Source organism: Phalacrocorax aristotelis, chromosome 8 (assembly GCF_949628215.1).
Source record: "Phalacrocorax aristotelis chromosome 8, bGulAri2.1, whole genome shotgun sequence".
Classification (NCBI taxonomy): Eukaryota; Metazoa; Chordata; class Aves; order Suliformes; family Phalacrocoracidae; genus Phalacrocorax; species Phalacrocorax aristotelis.
The window spans coordinates 7,495,781-7,515,894 of NC_134283.1; the positions used below are offsets into that span (position 1 = coordinate 7,495,781).

A 20,114-nucleotide genomic window follows, 5' to 3' on the forward strand; every position below is an offset into this window, starting at 1 on the left:
TTGACACAATAGAAAAGGGCTCCTCATATAAGGCTTAGTGAGTGTAGAAGGGATAGAGAGGAGCCTGGCAGCACAGACTAGTGACAAACACCTTGTTTTTGTAAAATTTGTATGTCAATCATTAGTCTTGTTTCTTTGTTTGAAGTTAAATGGTCTACAGTCTTGCAGGGCTGAAAATGTGTCCTGCAGAGTCAGCCTTGTCATCTAAATAAAATAAATTAAATAGTGTGAGGCCTAATGCATGTCCCTGAGGCATTTCACTGGGTTCTTCTCAGTGGTCTATTATCTCCTGTTTATGGTCCTTCAGCCGATTTTTGTTCTGCCTGAAAGTCAATTTGAATTCAGTAAAAGGCTAGCAGTACATTCATTTACATTCCTGACGTCTACTGATGCTGTAATTCAGTAACAAAAAAGCAGTCACAGTTACTTAATCTACTAACTTAGTGTTACAATGATCTAATGACAACAAAAGCATTTATGGAGGTGCAAATTAGTGGATACATTGGATTTAATTTCAAATGTTACATAACGACCTGGAAAACACCGTGCATTTCACTGAATGGTAAGTCCCTATAGGAGGAAAAATTTCAAATGGCCAAAATCTCATGCTGGCACCGAGTAGCTGGATTTTTCAAAGGGACTTAAGTTATTGAGTGTTGAATGCTGTTGAACCTTGGGTCTCAAGTCTGAATGCACTCTTAAAAAGCTGGTCATGAGTTCCCTTGAAAGTCTAGCTTATATTGTACAAGATGTTTGAATTAAGGTGTTCACCTTTCCTTACTGAATGAGAATATATGTTCTGTGGTTTTGAAGAGGGACCAAAGGGAAAGTTACTTCCAAAAATAGTTTGTGCTTGTGCAGCTTTTAAAAATGAAAAATAGATCTTTAAAGAGTAATGGTTAACAATGTGCCCTCATTACTCATGTTTAAATTGCTTTTCTTGGCACGAAACATTTCTATGCTGGAACCTCTATGCCGTAGTTGGAGAGAATCCAGCTTTTTAAATCTCAGATCAAACTCACAAAACTCTTCACAATTACTTTGTCTTCGGTGGTAAAATTAAACCCTCAAAACGTGTTAATAAAAATCTTCAAACACACACTTTTGTATCCATAAGCCAGACACAAGGCTCTAATGGGGATCTTCTGCTACAAATCTTCAACAAGTGTTTGGAACACTCAAATGTAGCATATGACACTGTTAAAAAGCAGATCTCAGTCCTCTCAGCTAAAGATCACATTCCAGAATGTTTTTCACATTATTCATTAGCTTCTAATAACAAGCGTGATTCCGTTGGGAGCAGAGCTTGATAACATACTATTTAACTTTTTCCTCAATAAAAGTCAACTGTGTCTTGATCTTACAGAATATTGTAAGGAGCCATCCTAGTTCCTGACACAAGAGGGGGAGCAGATGCCCACGTAGTTTACATACCACTGTCGAGCAAGAAGGTGGGAAGAAGCACAAGAGAAACAGAGGTTCTTACCTTACCAAGATATTTCCAGCAAAGTTTGCTGTATCATGACAAAAAAGTAGTATAAAAAGTCAGCTTTTAATACTACCTGGTTGACATGGCAGCTAAGAAAGACTTGTGAAACAGCCACAGATTATGGCTGTCGGGATGCTCTCGCTTTCTCAGGATTGAGTTTAAAGGCAAAAGAGGCAGATAGTTGTTGTCAGTAGAGCTTCTCAACTCCATCCTTAGTGATTTCATAGCTTCCAGAAAGGAAACTCACGTCTAGCTGTCTCAGGACATGTAACTTAAAGGATCTGACACTGTGGACATACCCTCTTCGTTCTATCCTGAAAAGTATCTGTTCTCATCAGCTGTTTTGGAGAGGATAGCTTGTCCAATTGCTACCAGGCAAGGCTGATCAGAAATCAGCTTGTCTTTTTTTGTTGCCCCTCTCTCCCTACCCCCCTTCCCTGCATGCAATCTCTCTTTCATCTTCCCTCCAAGAAAATAAAATTTTAATAAAGCCTCAAAATTTTCTGCTTAGTTTGATCATTTTTCCCCTCCTGGTTTTTTGGTTTGACCACAAAACCAGACAACCCATTATTCACGCAGTTCTACTAATGAGCTCCTTTCTCAGCGTTTTTGTACCCTGCATAATGAAGAACATCTGCATCTTGTGTAAAGCTTGACATTTCCCTGCCTATTCACCAGTGGCCTTTTTCTCTTTTCTTTCAATGACTGAATGGATTAACGCTGCAATACTACTAATGCAATGCATGGGAAAGGAAACTGGCAGGGTCTCCAGAACATTCTATTCTTATCAACTTCCCTTAATATTTCAGTAGAATTACCCAATTCATATGGTAATCATTTACTTCTAATCAATGTTTCATATGTAACCTTGCTTATTCACTCCTATTTATTCCCCCTTGCCAAGAAAGTTGAATGAGACTACTGGGGGTATCTGTCTTTCATGATATTGAGAACAGATTAATAATGCTGGCAGCATGCTAGCAAAAAGGTGTTTTTCATTAATTAACACTTATAAATAATTTGTTAAAGGTTACAGAGTGCTTAATGTGTGCCTTAATAAACAGCTATTACATGGACCAGCCAACCAATAAATTGCTTATAATTGTAAAAGCTCTTCTGATGTGCTTAGGGTACTTCTCAACCTTTCCAGAAACAAACGGCCACCTACTGTCCTGAGAAAAATGCTGCCTGCCTAGTCCTGTAGAAACAGACTATTTTGTGCATCACTGCCATAATGTGTTTCATATGAACATACTGTGTTTTATTATTCATATAAACATATGCCTTTTTATTTTGCCTTGATGCTTTGGTCAGGTGCAGAGGATTGTTTGTGAGACCATTTTTTTGGAAGGGAGAGACCATTTTGCCGGCTACCCTGTGATGTCTGTCAAACCACCAGTGGCCCAGGTTGAGGCACAGTGATGTATGGAACACACCGCTCACGTAAGATGCTGTCAGCAGTTTCCTTATTAACTCTTACTAGAAGAGTACTCGTGGACTTAGATTCCAGTCATTACATTATGGAACCACTGCATACACACACACAAGCATGCAGATACAGTTTGTATTTCCCAAGAAACCGTCTGTTTTTAATTCAACACTAGTAGAATCTCAAGTTTCAGTAGGGCATCTAAGGAAGAATGAAAAATCTGGATTTAAAAATTTGAAAAAAGTTTGTCTCCTGGTGGGTAAGGACTACATTAAGTCTCCTAGTGTCCCTGCTATGTCACCAAGACCCTGTGGACATTACTTAATGACCATATATTGCTAAAAATACTGTAGAAGAAATTATAGTGCTGTGCAGACAAAAGTTTGGGAAGATTCACATGCTTATAAAATCCCCATGAGCACATTGTCTTCCATTTACCACAGTGTCTCTATAGCTGAGTATACAAAAGAAAGATGAAGCTGTTTTCTTTGTTACCTGTCTCTGATCTCAAAAGCCGCCTTTGCTCCATTACCATTCCCAGATTCCACAATGTGATCTGGGCTGATCCCAAGAACTGAACTAGATTCTACACAAGATCCATCCACTACCACAGGGTTTTTTTGGCCAGTCTCAAGATAAATGCTTCCTTTCAGAATCATCTGAAAAATATTTTTTAAAAAAGGAGATTAGTATGTGATTATTTTACATTTGCTAGGGAAAATGCATGAAGTAGTTCATATTCTTTACCACATGTATACCAGCAAAACGACCTATGAAAATCTAGTCCTATATCAGTTAAACTCATTATGAACAAGTTACAAGAAATCATAAACCAAAACGTTACACCTCATTTGAAAGATCCCTTGTCCAGGCTAAACACACCTGCCAATTCTTTAGAAAGATCTCAAAGTACCACAGCAGTATTAGTAAAATTTTGCACCTGATAACACTTTGAGCTAGTTATGTATGTTCCATTTTATAGACAGGGGATGCAGCCTAGGCAATTAAGCAGTTAGGATTTAATTGCATTTAAAGCAGTGGAGAAATTCCACTGAGGTCTTTGCCTAGAATAAGTACCAAAGTTTTCATGAACTGGAGACTAAGCAATGTTCACATAATTGTCTTTACACACAGATTTTATGAAATGTAGGGTTTATGGTGGCCGAAGGGCTTCTTACCAGTGCCTTTTAACTACCTTTTGCAATGTTCCAGAATGGTTACAGTGATTCTTAGTAAGCATTATTCTCAGCAAATGTTGTGTTTTAATCAGCAAAAGAACATACTAGATGGTTGCAGGTAATACGTATGATGATTAACAATAAGAGTGGGTTGATAATGTCAACAACTCCAGAGCCAAGATAAAATTAGGCATGAGTAAACATCTTTGAAGATAATGTCTGAACCTCTCACCTTGGTGCTTGGAACGGAGGAAGCTATTTCTCATCTAGCGTACCGACACAATTATGCCTACAGACTACAGACCACACAGTCTGAAATCTTTGCATTAGCCATATTTTCATAGGAAAAAGTTTAACTTCATGTAGCATGTATGAAATATATTTGCAATAAGAACAGAAGTAGTTTTCTCTTCTTTCCATTCCTCTAACCAATTAAAATTCAAACATTATAAAAATACAATACATATCTGAACCAAGACAAATATCTCCATCTTTAGCGGGCTACAGTGAAATTAACTGAAATAGAGCCTTCTCAAACTTGGACAGTTTTCCTAAAATAAATTTGCCTGCAGTATCCATGTTTGCAATTCACCGTATTGTTCTCTGCTTAATTAGATAGTAGCCACAGTTTGTTTCATGCTTTTAATCTTGATATTTTTCACATTGCTTTAGCTAGCCTAGACTGATTGCTTAGCTAAATATAGAAGATGATAATTAGTTTAACAGCATGTTAGATTTATAGAGCAGTTCAACAGCAACTCATTATGGGCTACACTAATCACGTAGCGCACACTAATATAATTACTCTAGATGTACTGGAGTAAATATGAAATATAATGTTTATCAGCTGAACGTTTGGCATAGCATTACTTGACTCAAGAATCAAAAATAAGTTAATTTTACAAGGGCTTTTTCATAGGAGGAAAATTCAGGGTCACTGTCACAGGACAGGGTAGTTCTGCCAGGAACAGCCCTTGCCCTCCTCACTCTCCCAGCTGCTGTCTGTGTTACCCGGCACTCAGACCCTTCAGCCTGGCCAGCCCCTGTGCTGCTCCCACACATGTACACTCAACTGCTGCGCACAGGGTGCAGGTGATAATGCTTCACACACCTCAGGTCTGACTCTTGAGAAAGAAAGGTAACCTGGTGGCTGTTATACTGGGTCCAGAAGATTTCATTTTCTTTTTCTTGCTCGATGATGTTTTATTTCAATCCTTAATTTCTTAATGCTTCGTCTTCCCCTTTGTAAAATGGGGATAACAATCTTCCTTTGGTCTATCTGGACTATAAACGTTTTGGAACAGACACTTTGTTTTACCATCTACACAAGAAGTCCCTGAACATGGGACATACTAAGTCCCATGGGACATTTTAAGTTAGAGTAAGTAACTCTGATTATATACAGGGAAAAATTAAACATATCAGTCATCTTTTGAAAGGGCTAGTTCTGCAGCTCTCCTGTTCCTCTCCCTCTCCCTCTCCTCCGCAGTGCTCGACTCGGCGGAGAAGCGGGCCGGAGCCGGTGGGCTCTGTGCGGGGCCGGGGGCTGCGTCCGGGACCGGGACTCCGCCAGGGTGCGGGGGTTGCGCCTCTCCCCCACCGGCAGCTTCAGCACCGGGGCGGCGGACAGCTCCCCGCCCCGCGCCGCCCCGGCGCTCCCGCACGGCCACCCCTCGGGTCACGCCGGCCTCGGGGGGCAAAAGATCATCTCAAAAAGATAAAAAAAAGCCCATCCAGTCGCGGGCTGGCCATTGCAGAGCTCTGGGTGCCCAGGGCGGGCAGCTCCTGGGGTGCGGCTCAGCGCCCTGGAGCCCCCGTCGGGCGGGCGGTGAGTGCGGGCTGCGCGCACGGGGGAGCGCGAGAGCGGCGTGGAAACAGGTCCTCAAGCACGCAGCGGCTTCCCCCGAAAATGCCCTTGCTCTCGCCCACCAACCTCTCCCTCTGGGTCCTAGCGGAGTATTCAGGAGAGCTGCTCTCACGGCGGAGGTTTCTGAGCAGGGCCCGTCGAGGGACAGCGGTGATGGCATCGGTATTTAGGGCAGCCAGCACTCACCGGCACTGCTATGCCAGGAGACGAAGCCTCTTGCTGCTGAGATACCCCCTTATCCCACTGAGGATTCACACCTCTTTTGGGCTGGGAAATCATTGGGAAAATATCAGGGTTTTCTCTGCTTTTTTCCTTCTCAAGCTGATGTCTGCATTTACTAGTTTAAACACCTCCAGAAATGAAACCAGAGTGATAGACAGTAAAAATAGAGGACTAACAAGTTCCTGTTTTGACCTAAAGTCTGTTGAAGTAAATGGAAAAACAGTCCTTTTCTTTCAATAGTTTGCAGATCAGGCCTCTGCACCCTGAATGGACTGAAGGAGTTTACTAGTGAATACATCTCCAAAGCAAATGCCACTTAGAACTAGTTCTGCTTCTGTGTTTCCTTCACTGGGAAGGAAAAATTCACTGCTATTGGTGGAGGAATGAGTCTTTTCATTTACTGTTGAATTTTCTGAAAAAAGCAAAGGACCAGGAGCACCATCTTTTGAACAGCCATCTTCTTCAGGAGCACTTGAGAATGCCTGCCTTAAAGCAGACTGTGCTTCAACATCAGTGTATTAAGAGTTTGGGATAATCTGGTGGAAACCCCCTTGCATTCAACAGAAGCCTTCCCATTCGCTTTGAAGAACTTTGGGTCATGCCCTAATAATGCAACATTAGGAGGTTTCTGCTCCATTTTCCCTAAGGATGTACATTTTATTCTACAAAATGATTACCACTACCTAGGCAAATAGTGTAGTACTTCAGTAGAACAAAGAACTCTGCTACTGAGGGGGCTGAATATCCCTGGAAAAGCTATTTTTCATTATATTTGTTTAAATTAAGGAGAGAGAGATTACTCTAATTTGGAAGGGTTTACTAATTGCTAGCAGGTCTCATAGCTGTGATATTGTACAGAGAAAAGACAGCTCATTTAAAAGTACATAATTTACTTTAAGTTTAGTGTCTTGGTCCTGCTGTGCTGCTGCTTTTCTTTAGAACTACACCTGTATTCATCACTGCTGCCCTGACAGAAGGGGTCTATATTTGTGGAATTTTCCACATTGCTTCTGCAGAAGCATAGAAAAGCAAATCATGGTGCTTTAGTACGTGTACCATGTTGCCATGTTTTAGGTCTGAATATATCTATCTTATAGGCAGCCTGTGTAATTAAATGTGCCATCCGCTGGCACCTGGCCATACTGTATCAGTAACAGGCTTTATTCACTACCAAAAAAAAAAATTTTAAACTTCTTTCCTGCTTAGTTGACTGCAAGTATGAGCCAAAGTAATACCCTGAATGCCACAGGGTGATTTTCTCAAGAAAAACTGCAAGTGTTACAAGTTTGGTTAAACTAGGTTTTACATTGAAACCCCCGTACTACAAATTCTCCTTCTTTTCTGCACAGGCAGTGCAAATAAGCAACACTCTGCACGCACACCAGCCTCTGGGCTATTGCTCCCTAGCAAGTGCAAGTTTGGCCATCTGTACCCTCATTTTAGGTGCTGCTGCAGGAGGAGAAGGGGCTGTCTGGCACAGCTCAATACTGTCCCTCTATTTGTCTGAGCCTATAGACAGCTGCAGCTGGAGAGAGCGAAGATATATTTAAAATACTCTCAAGGCATCCCCTCCTGCCTAAAACTTGGCTGGAGGGAGGAATGCTGTATCGAGACCATCACTCCAAGGAAGTTATCTTTTGTTTAGACAGCATAAAGTGAGATTGGTGTTATATTTATCCGTGCAATAAACTGTTCTAAGGTACTCATAATTTAGTTTCCAAGATCTAGTACAGCTTTTATCCTTCTCTAACGTGATCCACAAGACAGAATTTAACAAGAGAAGAGAAGCTATGGAGGCTTTGTAGGAGAAAGTCTATAAAAAACTCCTATATAGTAAATAGAAAAACAATAAAGAAGGAAATATTTCCAAACTTTGAGGAGTAATGGCAGGCCAAAGAAGGGAAGAAATAAATGGAAAAAGAAGTAGAGTTCCTTTAAAGAAGAAAGTATGCATAGTTTAACCTTACTCTTTTTTCCCCCCCAAGAAAATAGTGCTGGAACTGTTAGAGGTTTAGCAAAGCCTACACGGGCCAAATTCTGCCTCAATTTGTAAGCATTCATCCAGCTGTTAGGAAAAATACAAACAATATAAGATTGTGAATCGTATTTTTATTTTAAAATGTGATCTTTGACTTGGTCACCAGAAAGGCTAGTCTGATTAATGGCAGAAGTTCCTTTTTCATGTGTTCATATGATCAGTAAGTAGGTCTGGGACTCCTTAAAGGAGATTGTTTGCCTCCTTCCAAAGGTGGAGGGACACAGCTTGTACTAATGAGAAAATTCTTGTGCAGTTCAAATAAGGCACAGCAAAACCCCTGGAGTACTTCTGTTCTGCATAGTGCTTTTCTGCTCAGAGAGGTTGCAAGGCAGGAAGCTACACACCTGATGCCAGTAAACAGGCTTTTTGTATACAGGTGGTGGCTGTGTGCGTAATCCCCACCTGTGTCCTGTGCTCAGCAGCCTCCTGCTCCCAGTGAGCTAATACAGCTCTTACTGAAGGTTTTGAGCTCACCTGGTCTGCTGAGCACAGAACGGTGCTTCCAGCTGGGATGCAGAAATTTTATCCGGGATTACATCCTCCAAACCCCTATCTTGGAGCCTGGTACAAGAGGACCTTCTCCTTTTATACACACCCCTACAGTGGAAGGAACACATCTTTCCTCATAGCACCGACATCTCTGTAGTCTGTAGAGCTGGCTTAATCCCAGAAGAAGGCTTAAATTGGAGATTAAGACCAAGCAAGCTGAAATTTGAAGTAATTTCCCAATATTTTAATGGATTTCCAGTTAGTTTTAGTTAGTAAACATTTTACTATTTTCCATTTTTAAAGCTTCTGCTGCTGAAATCCACATCACATTAATCCATCAGACAACCTGTGCCTTATGCACAGCTGAGAACATTTCACTGCAAACCAAGCATTCAAGTGGGAATGAGCGATGTACGCTAACAATCTTGGGCTGAGCTTAAATATGAGCAGATGTTCCAAATGATGCTCTTTGCTCCTACAGAGGAATCCCCTTTGCTTGTTGCCATCAGAGATAAGGCTCTCTGAGGCTGTTTCATATTGTTCACAGGTACGGTTGCTGTCCTTCAGTAATTACCCAGGTTTAGGTTGTTGCAGTGTGTGATTCAGACAAATCATATGCCCCTGTGAGATAGCAACAGGTGAATTCATAACTGGACTGAGCTTCCTGGGACAACATCAGTGCCTCAGAAACACTGAGTGCCCCACAAGGTACTAGGATGTTGCTGATGGATGGAAGGAGTTTAGCAAGGTTGATTTTTGCTGGTAGTAAGAGGAGTACTCAAGAATAGATCTTTAAAGTTTTTTAAATTGTAGACCTGGCTACAGAAGCAAATTTCTATGCTCCTAGAAAATTGTCTTTCCCAGGGGGTTAATGTGTATGCATGAAGACTATGGAAAATAACACATGGAGAAAAATAAATGGCAGGAATAAAAGTCAAGAGAGAAAGGTGAACAAGGGGAAAATACCAGTAAATAAGAGTACTGTGTTTACATTCTTGTGTGTAAGGCCAGCTCTGGGCTTAGCTTTAAATTGTAAGTTCCTTCCACTCCAAACTGCTCTACTTCATGCTTTATACTCCCCACTAAGCTCTCCAATGAAGGTCAGGGCAAATCAGCAAGCCTTGGACTCTGCTGTGCAGTTTGAAAAGCTTGGGAGATGCTCCTGAGCACCTCTCAGCTAGTATCAGAACTTTCCCTTCAGGAGCAGACCAAGGAGGGTAACTCTAGTACAGCGAAGCTCTCAGTTGGACACTGGTGCTGGCAGCCTCTCTTCCACCTCAGACTCTCCCCTTAGTGGCCAGCAGTGTCAGCAGGCTCACTGGAATGAAGACCAGCCTGGTTTAATATATGCAGGCAGGGCTGAGGTTGTCAAAAAGAGAAAGGAAGGAAAGAAGCTGAGTGAGTTGTTGAAAATCGTGTGAGATGTAGCACAACTGAAGCCAGACCAAACAATGCTGGGCATATACCATGTGTAATGGACAGGATGAAAGAGTTTCTCCTTCTGACAAGCTCTTGGAACTACCAGCTCTTACGCTAGAAACAAATTACTGCTAAAAGACGTAGTAAGGCAAAGAAGCAAAGAGATGTGAACTCTGCAAGGGACAACCTCTTGCTCTAATAAGAGATGAGTTGTCCAGGGATGGAGGGGAGAACGGTGACCTAAGCCTGTGCCACCCTATATGGTATGTGACTGTGAACATCTTCTGTTATCAAGTCATAAGGGCCAGGGAGGGAACTCCCTCCCTCAGGTGCCCACAGCCAGCTTTGCGTTCCTTTAGGGCAGGAAGGTGGAAGAATGAGACCTCCTTTGGGGTGAGACAAAGGAGAAGGGAAATCCTTGGACACATCAGATGCAAGGTAGGAGGACAAAGTGTGAAATAAGTGGGGAGGAAAATCACAGATTATTTAACCTGTGGTAATGCTGCAACACAAAGGGTGGTTTTAGTTTTTTTTTTAATGTTGTCATTTCATATATTCAGGGCACCATTCCTGAGGTTTACCACAATGACTGCTTGGTCTGTCAAGATAGTGTCCATGAAAGAGTTTAAGTTTTTTTTTTAAAAAATACTTATTTCTGCCTAAAATGAAAATTTTTGAATACTTGTCATAAAAATTAAGAAGAATGTAGGTTTAGCAGCTGAATGTTAAGCACTTTTGAAAATTAGTAGAAAGTCTTTAAAAATTTGTTTTCTGTTTTCTTGCAAAGATGCGAGTAGATGTTTGGACGTGTTACCTCTGTCCTTTAGCAAGCAACTAGAAGCAGATTTTGTTACAGTAATCGCATTTAAGTAGCACTTCAACTTCTGTAAACCCTGCATTCTCGTGTTAAACCACTAGGTGTGAGTGTTGGAGCTTTTTCTGTCGTTGGGTTTACAGTAACGCGTATAAAAGATGCTATCGTGTGTCCTGTTGAATTCCCAGTCACCCAAGCAATTCCCAACTGAACTGTGATGACTACCCAGTGTGCAAGTGGGAAACCACTGAGTGCCCACTCCATGGTACCGCACCCAGCTGCAGAGCAGAATACCCCAGCTGCACGTGAAACTCTAGCTTTTCCATCCCTTTTGCCAGTTGTACGTGCACGTACCGTGGAGCAGGGGTCCCTGGTGCACAGTTTTGTGTGACTTTTGCAGAGATGAGATACCCAGAGTTGGAATTTGAAGGGAAAACGTCACTGAGAGACCTCGGAGGATTTCAGAAACTAAATGTGGGAGACTGGTGTAGAGAAGGGAGCCCAGTCTGCTTGAATGGAAAAGATGGGCAATACCACCTTTATCAGGAGAGAGGAAAGGTAGGGAGCAAAGGTCTGGGGACAAGAACTGGTGCAGCAGCGGGTCAGAGCAGACCCACCAGGCAGCAAATACTTATCCTCACTCTGAGCTCACTTTGCTTAGGCACATTCAGTCATTGAGGGGAAAGGTAGTGGCAGTTAATTTGACAGGACAAAGTTTGTCTCCCTGCTGTGTTTCTACTTCATTTTCTGTCTTGCTCACATTGCAGGCACTTCTGGAGGAGTTTTTTACCCTCCTACCACCTCCTCTCCAACTCTACCCACCTGACCTTTCCTCCATAATTTTTCCTGTTTAATTTATGTCCCTTTGGAATTTCTTACCTAAGCGTTCTGCTGGGAATCTTCAAATTGATTACCGATTTCTGTGGGGTAGGTTTTGTCTTTGTGCAGTAAATCATCTCTAAAGAAATAGTTACTTCTGTCTCTGGTAGCTGTTCCACCGGTTGATAAACATCCACCAATAATATCTATAAAAGTTTTCAATTCCTGTGTACAACTTTAAAAGCTTGGTTGAAATAGATTGAATAGGACAAAAACTTATAAACTCCTCAAAGGTAACCAAGTTCTGGAATTTGTGGTGAATTTTCAATTTGACTGTAGCTGTAGGGATGTGCTGAGATACTGACCTGTTTCAGACAAGCCAGAGGTAAAGACGACATACAAAACTACTACAGACCTTTAATCATGTTAAAATACAGGTAAAAGGAATGTTGGTCACAACCTTAGCAAAGGTTGGTAGATTTGGAAATAAAATTGTAGATATTGGGGGTCTTTTTGCTCCTGTATTTTAACTCAGGGGCTAAGTGAGAGAATTCAGAATCAGGCCTATTTGTAAAATACATTGAATGTCGGAAAATTAAATTAATTACAGCACGTTACAGCGGTGCATTGAAAAATTGCATCTCATGCAGCATTTAGGTGAGCAGGGATCCAAATTTTGTCCTATGGCATATATGGACACCAAAAGAAAAATGTATAGAAAAACGCCCCCAGAGACGGTACTCCTTTTGAATCCTCAAGAAAAGTCCTAGGAAAGAGTGGCCTTTGCATAGATGCATAAGCTCTCAAAAATATGACGACAGCTAAATACCAGTAATTGCAAATTTATTGCATAATTTAAGAGAATCTTGTACAACTATAAGATTAAAAAGTAGGAATTAGCTTCCAAGCAGCAATATATTTAAATATTTAAATGAAATTCCTTTACACAAGAGAGAAAATGCTGTTTATAACAGGAAGGCAAATCTCTACTGTGAGAATAAGAACCGCAAAAAAAAATATCAGCGCATTTTAATTAATTTTCAAATGTCAGTTGTTAAATTGGGAAAATTTATATGTGGCCAAATGAGCAGCGGTTTGGCCCCATTCTTTTATGCCAATGAGGCGTGCTGCCTGCCATGTGAAGAGAGGTGAACGAGCGGTGATGATGTGCCCAGAAAGGGGATCCTTCCTCTCCTCTTGTTCTTTCAGGCAGTGTTACTGCCTGAATTATAAAGCCTCTTTCTGATCCTGCAGGAGAGAAGGCTTTTGCACACCTTAAGGCATTACATAGTAGAGGTATGATCTAGTCCCAGATTGGTTTCTTCTATGAGAATGTTCCAAATGACATCTAATATTTAACCATAATTGAGACATTTAGAAGCAAACGTGCTTAGACTAATTGACATTTTAGAACAGCTACTTCCCCCATTTTCTAGCAGTATCACTTTTAACTCCATGCAGTTTAAAAATTAACATCAGATTTTTCTGTTTCCTTTGGTTTTCTTAACCCATAGGTAAAACTTTTGGTGACAGATCCATCCTGTTAAACTCTATATGGATGAGGGCCATTTTTCACAGGAGCTCACATAATCCCAAAGTCCCTCTTAAGCGCTGGAACTGAAAGGATCCCTATGCCTTATATTGGCACGTTACCAGACAGCAATCTTTTGTAAACTTTCAATAAATTCACTAGAGTTCCGAGTTCAACTAAGTACTATCCTACCATGGAGAGATGAAGTACAGAAATAGGAGGTGAATTCCAGCAACCCGAACATCAGGCTGAAATAATATGCCAAAATATGATACAGTGTAGGTCAAAACATAATACATATTCCTGTACATAATGAGAGAACTCACTAAACATAACATTTTTAGCATCTGAATAGAAAATAAATTAATAGAGAAAACTTCTGTTTTAGGATAGAGTAAGTACAATGCAGGAGACAGATATTTTTAACTCACCACTGTCTAAGTGGGAGGGGTTACTAACAAGCAAAACTGCATGTTAATAACCCTAAACATGGTCATGGGCATTTGTAATGTAATTATGGGATCAGAAATTCACAAATATATCTTTTGGCAGTACGGCAGACTTCATCCACCCACTTGCCTTGTGATGACTGAGAAAAAAAGACACAGTTTTCACGCTTCCCCCCATTTGGTTGGGCACGATCCCAATTGAAGTACTGTAGAGCCATGCCATTGACATCAACAAATTTCCCTTCATTTATCATGTCATTGACACCCAACCAAAACTCAGACACTCCAGGCATACTTTTCTTGCCATAATCTCGAAGAGTGTTTGTTTCATCGTTATTCCTTGGGATAGCCAGCGTCCCTCCCTTAGCTATGCAGTCTTCGTTGGCTTCATGAAAATATTTGGTGCCTTCTGATGTGAGGTAGCACTTCTTATGGGCCTTTGTCCCACGAAGACAGACTGTGAATAGATATTGGTTTGCATGTTCAGTAAAAGTTTGGGCTATAGCTTTGAATTATGTTTCACAAAATGATAATTTTCTAAAGGTATGTTGGGAATTAAGCAGACAAGTCCCTCGGCAAGTGGGGGGAGCTCTTGCCTCCACAGAGTGGGCCTGAAAGTAGCAGTAAGGTCAGACTTTCCTGCTATTCCTGCTGTTCTCGTAGGACCTTGTATGCAGCCAGCACGTTAGCATGCCTTTGGGAAGTCTGAACAGACTGCTCACAGGCGCTCTGCAAAGCACCTTGGACTGCAAAGGATGACCAAAAGCAGACCATGCTCTTATAGCTGCTCCAGAGAAGAGGCACATAAAAGGAAGGACAGACATAGCTGTGATCTAAACACCATAAAGTGCTTTAGAGAATCTTTCCTGTGTTTACGCTGATAAACCTCAGGCGTGATCTTGAGCCCTAGATTCCCTCCAGCAATGTAATTCTCTAAATGTTTTTTCTTATTTTGCTGTTTCAAAATGCTAAAATATAACACAGGTCTGTTGTCAGTGTATCTAATTTTAGCAAATAGTCCTACTTTCACACATTTTTACCTTATTTCACCAGTCTTAAAAATGATGGAATGGATGAGGCAGGGATGTTTATATTGTTGGCAGACGTGAGTCGGTCATCAGGAAATCTATACTTGGTTTTATAATAAAGAGACAAATCTAAAAGTCTTTTAATATTTATGACATTTCAGTGCCAAAGAAAAGTAAAGTTTTATGCATTAACTAAATAAGCGTAGTTCCTAGCAAAAAAAAGGCAGGACAGAAAAGTGCTATTTTAAATGTGTCCTGCTCACCAGAAAAATATCAATTTGAAATTCATAATGCAAATCTCTGGATGATTGGTAGAAGTATATTTCCACCTGCAGGAGAGTATACATTTGCGTCTTTAGTTCTTAAATTCTGGTCTTTCCAGCAAAGTCTATCCCTTCAAACTGTAAATTCAAATGAGGTAAAGTGACTTAAATCTATAAATACTTCTAAAAAGTGTACACTTACTACTGAGCTTGCATGACAATCTGAACCAAGTAAACTAAACATTTGCATTTATAAATCTGTTTGCTTTTAGTTCTACTGGAATATATCAGGGAAATCTTGATGTAAAGTCCAAATGTACTAGAACATTAATTTGGCATGTGGTCTGTGACTGGAATTGCCCCGAAGAACCGCTGTCAGAGTTCTTCCAGCCCAAGGTCTGTGCAGGCGGGCTTGCAGGAGCGAATCCTTAAACTTTGCTTTCCAGCTCTCCCAATGCAGAGATCTGAAAAAAAGATTATCCCAAGAAAAATACTTACAAGATGAGGGTTCTTCTCGAAGGAATGTTCCTTCTGAGCTTAGGAAGGTAGCAAAAGCCTTGAATAGACTCCGGTAACAATTATTTTTAGAATCCCGTGTGTGACTACTTCCAGATTATTTCATTTATTGCTTAAACTCATCTTGTACTTATATTAGAAATATGTTGTGAAACAATATGAACATCTTCTGTCCTGATGTTTTCTATAATCTGTTTCTAATTCCTGTCATCTGTTCTTGTAAAAAAGTAATTATGTATCTGATCAACAGGATATGGAAATCCACTTTGGACCATATCCTATATGTCTCAGTTTTTTAGTTATTTCCAGTTGTAGGATTCATTGCATTCTTTAGCTGCATTTTCAGGGTCACCATTTTATATTAGCTCTTATCCATCAGATTTTGCCTTTTTCCACTGCTAATGGCCAAAGAAAAGTAATGAACATATTTGCTAAATGTTGAGTTCTCTAACAAATTTATATTAACAGGAAAGGTCAGAGAGACCTTATCTACTTCAGCAATGCTGCAGTAATGATGGAAACTGGCCCTCTTCAGGGAGAAACTCTGTGCTGCTAAATGGCATGTGGTATGATTTCACGGTATGTAGAAAGGAGTCTGAGGAAATTCAAGCAAAAGAAGAAATCAGATTGTAATGTGTGTCTTGGAAATGCCCATAACCTAAAAAAGCAGCTCCTTTTTCAAGTATCATAAGGCCATTAACAAACACACTCAGAGCTAGAGGGGTGATAGAGCTCTTTTTGCCAAATTTGGAATCCAGTTGAAGAGTGTGGGCTCTGAATTTAGAATATAGCTCAAAATAAGTTTTGAGGATAGAAAATCTCCTGGCTCTGGTTTCATTTCTAAGCCACGCCATGCTTACTCGCAAGCTTCTTCTGGAAGCAATACAAGAACTCCTTCTAAACAAGAGTTACTTGTCTAGCACAGGCTCCCTCTTTTAAGAAACTTCTAAAATCTTCTTATAAGAAATTTAAAATAAAAATATTTTGTAAAGCTCAAAAAGCTCTGTGTAACCCAAGATGTAAAACAGGACAACCTAGTTATTAGCATCCCTAAGGAAAATATGTTCTGTTTCATGTGAATGATGTAATTTCCTCTGTAGTGTCCTCTTGTACATGTTTAAGCCAAGTTTTGTGTCAACAGCTGTGAAAAAGCACAACTGTCTGGTAGGTGCATGTGTATTTAACCTTCTTATTTTGTTTGGAAATTTCCATCTGGCTATTTAAATACTTAAAGGACTATGCACATTGATACAGGATATTTGCGAACTCACAGTGGGTATTACTTTGAGGTTTTATGGCAACGTTCACATTTAAATGTCACAAACTGCAGACTGAGAAAAGTCTCGGTCCTTTTAGCTTCCTTTTTAGGGGTATTCTCAGCCTTTTCCAATAATATTTTTTGCCTTGATAGTTAGCCCATGTTCATACCAAAGCTGGGGATCTAATTCATTGACCATCTAAACTCTCAAACCCAGCAACACTCATTGTGTTGCCATTGTCTGATTATACCTAAAATCACAGCTTGGGGTTGTGCATAGAAAAGGCAAAAGTAGCTCTTGCTCCAGATTATTTCTTACTCTTAGTGAAGAATCATCACTTGTATGCCATTAGTTCAGACTTGATTTATTTGAATGCTTCCTTCAACATTTGTCTCACCATTACAGATGTGACATACCACACCCTTAAGGACTTGTATTTCTCAGTCACAAATCCCCATTGAAGAGAAGGATGGGAGGGAAGGAGAGAGGAAAGGCAGCGACAACTCGTGGAAGACACTGACCAGTGTGAGCGGCTTTACCTGTCTGAAGCGCTTGCATTTCTTTCAGAGCATTTACTTCTCGCCACAATTTGTCAATTTGGGTCTTCAGGTCATCCTTTTCTTAAATAAAAGAAATATAGAGAAATTAACAGATACATGTGCAAAAAAAAAATTTAAAAATTACATGTTAAAAGCTGTTTCAAAATATCATGGGTTTTGCGTTGCTGAGATATGTTTTGATTTCTTTTAAAGTTTTTCCCTTAATCAACAGATTCCTGTAGAGTTCCTATAAAAAACAGGAGGATCCCACCTTTACCTTTCACCCTCATAGTTTAAATCTCATTTTCAGTTGGACTGTACACTAGTAACTGTTTGAAAACCATGGACTGTTGCAGCTAATAGTTATTTAGAGTGTTGGTATCTAATTTACAGCAAGATTTGCCTATTTACTTTTGAACCTGTACACCATGGCGTACATATATGACATACAAATAATAGCAGGACACAAGTTTGTTTATTCAAATAAATATTATTTCTGTGAGCGTGCAAGTTTCATGCAAGACCTTTTTTAATGCAGTGAGGAACAACTAATACAAACTTCACAGTCTGAATGTATGCAGACAAACTTGCTGAGCTGCAATTTCCCCTCTCCAGAAGGAGCCTTCCTCTCTCCCCGAGTACAGAGAGGGCCTAGTGGCTTGAGTCACACAAATTCAGTCTGAATCACCATTTTGTTGCACTTACAAAGGCACCGAGAAGATGGTGGGACAAGTAAAGAAGCTAATTTGCACATAACTCCATTTTCATGTCCTCTTTTCCATTCTTTTTTCTTAATCGTTACAATATTCCACCACCATCAAAAAACTAGCAGGCATGTTTCCATTGCACAAGATGACAATTTCATTGCAGCAGTAACCAGACCTTCCAGAAGCCACACGAATGAACATGAGGAATAAATAAGCTCTTTCACGCATAGCAGAACTAGCAAAACCACAGTTCCTACAGATCTGTGTTACATCACCTAATCCTCCAGCTGCACCCCAGAAAGTTCATCTCTTCTCCATATTCTCTGCTGCCTGTGGAGATAACCCTGGCTGTCCTTCATGACTCCCTTGTTCCCCAAGGCAGGACTCCCAGTTCCTCAATCCATGCTCCTCCCTGTGATTCCCGGTTCACAGTAGCCTCCCCTTGTCCCCTGTCTGCTTCAAAAGAGGCAAAAAGCAGAACAAGCTGAGCTCCTGGTGCAACCTTTCCCTCGTGAGGCTCTAATGCAGATTCTCTCTCTTCTGTGGTTTTTTGCCTTGGTTTTTTACCCTCATTCTGAATTTCATAAAATATTGGGAAACTTATCGTCATGAGCTTCATTCTTCTGCCAAACTGTTTCAAATTCAAAAGTAGCAGAAGGTTGACAGACAAATATGCTGGCAAAACAAATGCATAAGCAGCCTGTCCTTAGGACACCAGGCTAAAAACTATAGAGATTCAAAAGGAGAAGCAAGTTTATATAACTGCAGCCCCAGAGCAGTGTAGTCATGTTGTACGATGGCTTTATCAAAGCTGCGGTTTTTCAATGACTAGTTTAAATATTTGCCATTAGCGTAACCTCCATCCTACCCTCTTTTCTTAGAAATACGTTTTTAAATTACACAGACATTTCCAGACAACACTCAGCATTTTCATTTGCTCTGTAAGCTTTGCTCTGGGAATTTATGCTTTACCTTTTTCTGCTAATTCTTTTTCATTAGTTTGACTTGCCATTTCACAGTACTTGTCACGCAAGTAAAGTAATATTCCACAAATATTAGACAGATATTCTGTTAAAGTTAGGAAATGGTACAAAAATCTGAACAATAACTCTTGGAGGCTGAGTATGTTGTTCTGCTCTTTTCCGCCATATGTACATGAATTTCCATTCTTCTGATCTTAGTCAATACAACTACATAACTAATGATGGGCTGGAGTCCTCTATCAGCTGTGCCTCTGAGTCCTAAATGTCGACGGAGGTGAATAGGCATAACAGGGCAATATATTTACAATCGTTATACAGCTCTATTTCCATAACTCACTCAGCCACCTTATTTTTAGCTTTGTTAACTCACATAATAATATTTTGAAGACAGATATAACATAGACTCAACTGTCCTTTGTTAGCAAGCATTTGTATAATGTTAGTTTCTGGTTCATGCAATGTTATTTAAGTACATAGTAAACTTGCATAGCCTGTAAGCTTCTATCCCTTCTCCCACTTAAAACCCAGTACCTTTCACTCTACGTTTGCTGTGCTTCCTGGCTTTGAGTTTGGAAGCATGGCTGATGGTCTGGTCCAGCAGTAGTATGCTTACGAGTAGAAAAATCCAAAGCCCAGTTTGTGCCATGTCTCTCCTAAAGCACTTTAGAAGGAGCTTTGAGAGATTCTCTTTAGCAGCTCTGAGAGAGTCGCATAGCCACGTCTCAGCAGGGACTGCCTGAGGTCAGTTTTATAAAAGTGTAGTGACAGGGTTGGCTCTGCTCCTTGCTTACGAAATGTGTTTAATACTTAAGCTGGCCGTAGCATAAGGCACCCCCTTGTTCTCACGTCTCTTCTGAAATTCCTATTTCCCTTTTGAGTTCAGCTGGGACAGGTTGCTCTTACAGAGGCTGTACCAGCACTGAACAGTGCACCGATCACCACTAATGAGCACTGTATCTCCTGTTTTAACTTCGAAGCCAACATGTGCAGAAAAGCAGATGGATGCTCAAAAACACCTTGTGCAATGCCAGCCTTATGGAGGGGTAGCCAAAAGATTTCTACAAATATGACAGGC

General features: G+C 40.5%; 1 protein-coding gene across 1 annotated transcript; it reads right to left on the reverse strand.

The window, feature by feature from the left end:
• Positions 1–12,592: 12,592 nt before the first annotated feature.
• CLEC3A (C-type lectin domain family 3 member A) lies at positions 12,593–19,757 on the reverse strand. The gene is made up of 3 exons (XM_075100981.1): positions 19,571–19,757; positions 17,350–17,430; positions 12,593–14,201 (listed from the first exon to the last, which is right to left on the reverse strand). Exons 1-3 carry the CDS (start codon positions 19,683–19,685, stop codon positions 13,810–13,812), a joined length of 588 nt encoding a protein of 195 aa, XP_074957082.1. The 5' UTR covers positions 19,686–19,757; the 3' UTR covers positions 12,593–13,809.
• Between the last annotated feature and the right edge of the window lie 357 nt (positions 19,758–20,114).

What these genes read in the sequence shown, in the direction of transcription:
- CLEC3A (XM_075100981.1), bottom strand. Translation starts at nt 19,685, where the DNA reads ATGGCACAAACTGGGCTTTGGATTTTTCTACTCGTAAGCATACTACTG. An exon ending in CAGCAAACGTAGAGTGAAAG is followed by an intron (nt 17,431 to 19,570) that starts GTACTGGGTTTT and finishes CTTTTATTTAAG; the next exon opens with AAAAGGATGACCTGAAGACC. An exon ending in AATGCAAGCGCTTCAGACAG is followed by an intron (nt 14,202 to 17,349) that starts GTAAAGCCGCTC and finishes ATCTATTCACAG; the next exon opens with TCTGTCTTCGTGGGACAAAG.